At 39.5% G+C, this 4,892-nt stretch overlaps 1 protein-coding gene across 1 annotated transcript; it reads left to right on the forward strand.

Moving 5' to 3' along the window:
• Positions 1-714: 714 nt before the first annotated feature.
• On the forward strand, positions 715-1,341 carry LOC140861354 (uncharacterized). Its single transcript, XM_073264369.1, has 2 exons — positions 715-916; positions 1,013-1,341. The coding sequence occupies exons 1-2, from the start codon at positions 715-717 to the stop codon at positions 1,339-1,341; spliced, it is 531 nt and encodes a 176-aa protein (XP_073120470.1).
• The last annotated feature ends 3,551 nt before the right edge of the window (positions 1,342-4,892 follow it).

The raw sequence follows: 4,892 nt of genomic DNA on the forward strand, positions 1-4,892 counted from the left end.
ACCAAAGCATGAATCTGCTCAGGGCAGCGCCCGGTCTGCAGAAGAGAGCAGACCAAGCGCAGCACCATTTCACCCAACTGGAAGGTTGGAGAAATTAGGGGCGCTCGATCTGCGGTTTTTAACCGACCGAGTGCACCCACCCTTGAATAAAAAAAATAAAAAATTTTGTTTTGATTGCTTCTTCTCCTTGGTCCTTTAATCATGTTTATTTACTATTGGCCCAAATATTGAGATTAGCAACCCGAGGCCCCACAACAGGTGGTATCAGAGCGAAGTTAGTTTTGGACTGAACTAGAATGAGCGGGGTAGATTGAATCTTCTATCTAATTGTTTATTTATTCTTGAAGCATGTTTATTATCTGAACTGATTTACATCTTTGAGAAGTGCATGCTACCTGCTTATATGATTTGATTGGAAGCATGTCTTGACTGAGAATGAACCAGAACTTGATCTCGTGAGAAGGCATGAAAATGATAATCAGAGGAGGACTGAAACAAATTTGTTATAATTGAGCTTGTATTGTGTACTAATCTATTTGATAATCAAATATGCCTCGAAGACAAGAGACGAGACAGACTGGTACAGTTTCTTTGCCAGAACAGGCAGTGATAGCACCGACAGTGCCACAAGCAACCGAAGCACAGAGAGTAGAACCGATAGTGCCACCGACAACAAAAATGCTTAGAATTGAATAGGGTAGTACTTCGAGAGATATGGTGGATATGACTGCTACTCCGATGGAAACTTTGTTGAAACGCTTTCAGTCGTTTAAACCGCTAACACTGAAAGGAACTGAGAACTCTGTGGAATGTGAGAGTTGGCTCGAGGATATTGAAGAGTTGTTTGAATCCCTTGACTATGCCGATGATCATCGAGTCAAACTCGTTATACACCAACTACATGAAGTTGCAAAAGGTTGGTGGATAGCAACATGAAGAGCACTAGAGCATCGAGGTACAATCATTATATGGTCTGTTTTTAAAACTGCTTTCTATCAACGATTCTTCCCAGTGTCTTATAGAAAAGAGAAAGGAGCGGAATTTTCTAGCTTGCAGCAAGGGCAATTGAACATTGAACAATATGTTGCCAAATTTACGAGTCCGCTGAAATTTGCTCCCCATATAGCAGACAGTGATGAAGCTCAAGTTGACCAATTCATTAACGGGTTGAATCCAGATGTTTTTACTCTCGTGAATGCGGGACGACCGAAGAACTTTGCCGATGCTCTTGATCGTGCAAAGGGGGCTAAAGGTGGATTATTGAGACAACGAGGAAAACAATTTGTGCCAGCACCACTGAGACAACCCCAAGAACAACCACAGATTCCACCACCACCTTGATTTGAAGGAGGAGGTTCTAGCAGTGGTAAAAAGAATTTCTTTAAAAGAAAAGGAAAACAGTTTAAGCGATCTGTAGGTAGTTCATCAAGATTGAGTGGATCTAAATAGTTTAGAGCTTGACATAAGTCTAGTGGTTCTGAGGTGTACTGTACCAAGTGTGGAGGTCGTCATGCCAATGACCAGTGTCGAGGAGTGTTTGGCAGTTGTCATATCTGCAACTAGACCGGAAATTTTGCGAGAGTCTTCCCACAGCATGGTGTTGGAGGTTCATAAGGTGCGGGATCATCTAGACCAGTGGCTCAATCTGTATCTTCTGTTCATTCATTCCAACCACAGACTCGGCAACAAGGTAGAGGAGGAGGAAGTCAGACAGTGAGTCAACCTCCGAGACAGCAAGCTCGAGTGTTTGCTTTGATTGAGGAGCAGGCAAAGGCATCTCCTGATGATGTGATAGCAGGTTCTTGTTTTCTCTGCAGTTATCCTGCTTATGTGCTAGTTGATACAGGAGCTTCTCATACCTTTATATCTGAACAATTTGCGTTAATGCATTCATTACCTGTCAAGTCATTATCTGCTATTGTATCTATTTCCTCACTTTTGGGAAAAGGTATAGTATCCATGAAGTCAGTTAGACACTGTTTCTTGCATTACGATGGTAATGAGCTTGAATTATACTGTATTGTGCTTGGTTAATCCGAATTTGACTGTATTATTGGCATACACATGTTAACCAAGTACAGGGATACAGTTGATTGTGTTTAGAAGGTTGTACAGTTCAGACCTAAGATGGCTGATTAATGGAGATTTTATGGTAAAGGTTCAAAATCTCGTATTCCTTTGATATATGTTCTATCCATGACACGTTTACTGCAGAAAGGAGCAGAGGGCTTTCTTTTATATGTTGTAGATGTGACAAAAACTAGCCCGAAATTGGCTGATTTGCCAGTGCTTAGTGAATTTGCTGATGTCTTTCCTGATGAGATTCTAGGATTGCCACCATATCAAGAGATAGACTTCAGCATAGAACTGATGCCAGGTACGCAACATATTTCGAAAGCTCCCTATCGAATGGCACCAGTTGAACTGAAAGAGTTGAAAGAACAGTTGGAAGATTTGTTAGCCAAAGGGTACATTAGACCGAGTGTCTCTCCTTGGGGTGCACCGGTACTTTTTGTACGAAAGAAGGATGGAACAATGAGATTGTGTATTGACTACGGACAACTGAACAAAGCAACGGTAAAGAATCTTTATCCTTTACCTCGCCTTGATGATTTGTTTAATCAGTTGTAGGGTTCGTCGGTATATTCAAAAATTGATTTGAGATCCGGCTACCATCAATTGAGAGTAAGAGATGAAGATGTATCTAAAACTGATTTTCGAACGAGGTATGGTCACTTTGAATTCATTGTTACGCCGTTTGGTTTGACGAATGCTCCAGCGATATTTATGGGTCTTATGAATCGAGTATTTCATAAATATCTTGATGATTTCGTTATCATATTTATTGACAATATTCTGATCTATTCCAAGAACCTATGTGATCATGTTGACCATTTGAGAATAGTTCTGAAGACTTTGAGAGCTGAAAGATTGTATGTCAAGCTATCTAAATATGAATTTTGGTTGAAAAAGGTAGTATTTCTAGGTCATATTATATCCGAAGACGGTATTTTAGTCGATTCGAGCAAGGTTGAGGCAGTGATCAGTTGGCCTAGACCTACATCTGTACCAGAGATACCGAGTTTTATGGGTTTAGTAGAATATTATCGTTGCTTTATTAAATATTTCTCGAGTATTGCCAAACCTATTACTCAACTCACACAAAAAAATGCACCGTATATCTGGACTGAGGTTTGTGAAGATAGTTTTATTGAATTGAAGAAGAGGCTGACAAGTGTGCCAGTCTTGACTATCCCTTCAGGTAATGGTTATTTCACTCTTTATTGTGATGCTTCTCACAGGGTAATAGGATGTGTGTTGATGCAACGATATCATGTTGTTGCTTATGCTTCGAGATAGTTGAAGCCACATGAGACACGATATCAAATTCATGATCTTGAATTGGCAGCCATCTTCTTTGCATTGAAGATATGGCGTCATTATTTGTACGGTGAAAAGTTTGAAATTTATTTTGATCATAAAGGTTTGAAATATCTGTTTAGGCAATCTGAATTGAACATGAGACAACGAAGATGGTTAGATTTGTTGAAGGACTTTGATTGTGAAATCAAATATTATCCAGGGAAATCAAATGTTGCTGCAGATGCTCTAAGTAGGAAGGTATGTGCTTTGTCCTTATCTATTGTAGTTGTATCTCATTTGATTGAAGATTTTTGCATCTCTGGATTAGCATTTAAGACAGATATGAGGCCTATTCATGCAATTCGAGCTGAGCCTGAATTAGTGATTCAAATCAAGGATGCACAGAAAGAAGATCAGGGTATTCATAAATCAGTTGAAATAGTTAAGTCTGGACATCAATCTGAATATAAGGTCATTACTGATGATATCTTATATGTGAATAACCGACTTGTTGTTCCAAAGGTTTCTGATCTAAAACAGCTAATATTAAAAGAAGCGCATTGTAGTAAATACAGTATTCATCCTGGTGGCAGGAAAATGTATAATGATTTGAAGAATCATTACTGGTGGAAACAGATGAAATTAGATGTCACTGAATACGTATCTAGATGTATGAATTGTCAATAGGTGAAGGCAGAGAGAAAGAAACCTGGTGGTCTGTTACAGAGTTTGTCAATTCCAGAATGGAAATGGGATGACATTTCTATGGACTTTGTGACGAAGTTGCCACGATCATCCCGAGGTTGTGATGCGATTTGGGTGATCATTGATAGGCTGAAGAAATCAGTTTTTTTTTTCATACCAAATGACATATCAAAATGATTAGATGGCAGATTTATATGTCAAGGAAGTGGTAAGATTGCACGGAGTGCCTAAGTCGATTGTATCTGATCGCGACCCTCAATTTAGATCGCACTTTTGGCATAGCCTACAACATGCTTTAGGTACACATTTACATTTGAGTACTTCTTATCATCCTCAAACTGACGGATAGTCAGAACGAACAATTCAAACTCTTGAGGATTTGCTGAGAGCTGTAGTACTTGATTTGAGTACAAACTGGCAAGATTCGTTACCACCTATGGAGTTCTCGTACAACAACAATTATCAGACTAGCATTGAGATGGCTCCATTTGAAGAGTTTTATGGTAAGAAGTGCCGATCACCGTTGTACTAGGATGATGTGACAGAGGTACCTGAGATTGGTCCTGATATGATTAGAGAGATGACTGACAAAGTGAAACTTATTCAGAAGCGAATGAAAACAACTCAAGACAGACAAGCACAGTATGCGAACGTAAGACGTCGACCTTTGAGTTTTGAGCAGGGAGACAGAGTATTCTTTAATATTTCACCTTTCAGGGGTACTGTTCGATTTGGTAAGCGAGGGAAGTTTTCTCCGTGTTTTATTGGACCGTATGAGATTTTGGAGAAGATAGGCAATCTAGCTTATCGACTTGCATTGCCTC

Source organism: Henckelia pumila, chromosome 4, assembly GCF_033568475.1.
Source record: "Henckelia pumila isolate YLH828 chromosome 4, ASM3356847v2, whole genome shotgun sequence".
Taxonomy (NCBI): domain Eukaryota; kingdom Viridiplantae; phylum Streptophyta; class Magnoliopsida; order Lamiales; family Gesneriaceae; genus Henckelia; species Henckelia pumila.

What these genes read in the sequence shown, in the direction of transcription:
- LOC140861354 (XM_073264369.1), top strand. Translation starts at nt 715, where the DNA reads ATGGTGGATATGACTGCTACTCCGATGGAAACTTTGTTGAAACGCTTT. An exon ending in ACTACATGAAGTTGCAAAAG is followed by an intron (nt 917 to 1,012) that starts GTTGGTGGATAG and finishes GATTCTTCCCAG; the next exon opens with TGTCTTATAGAAAAGAGAAA.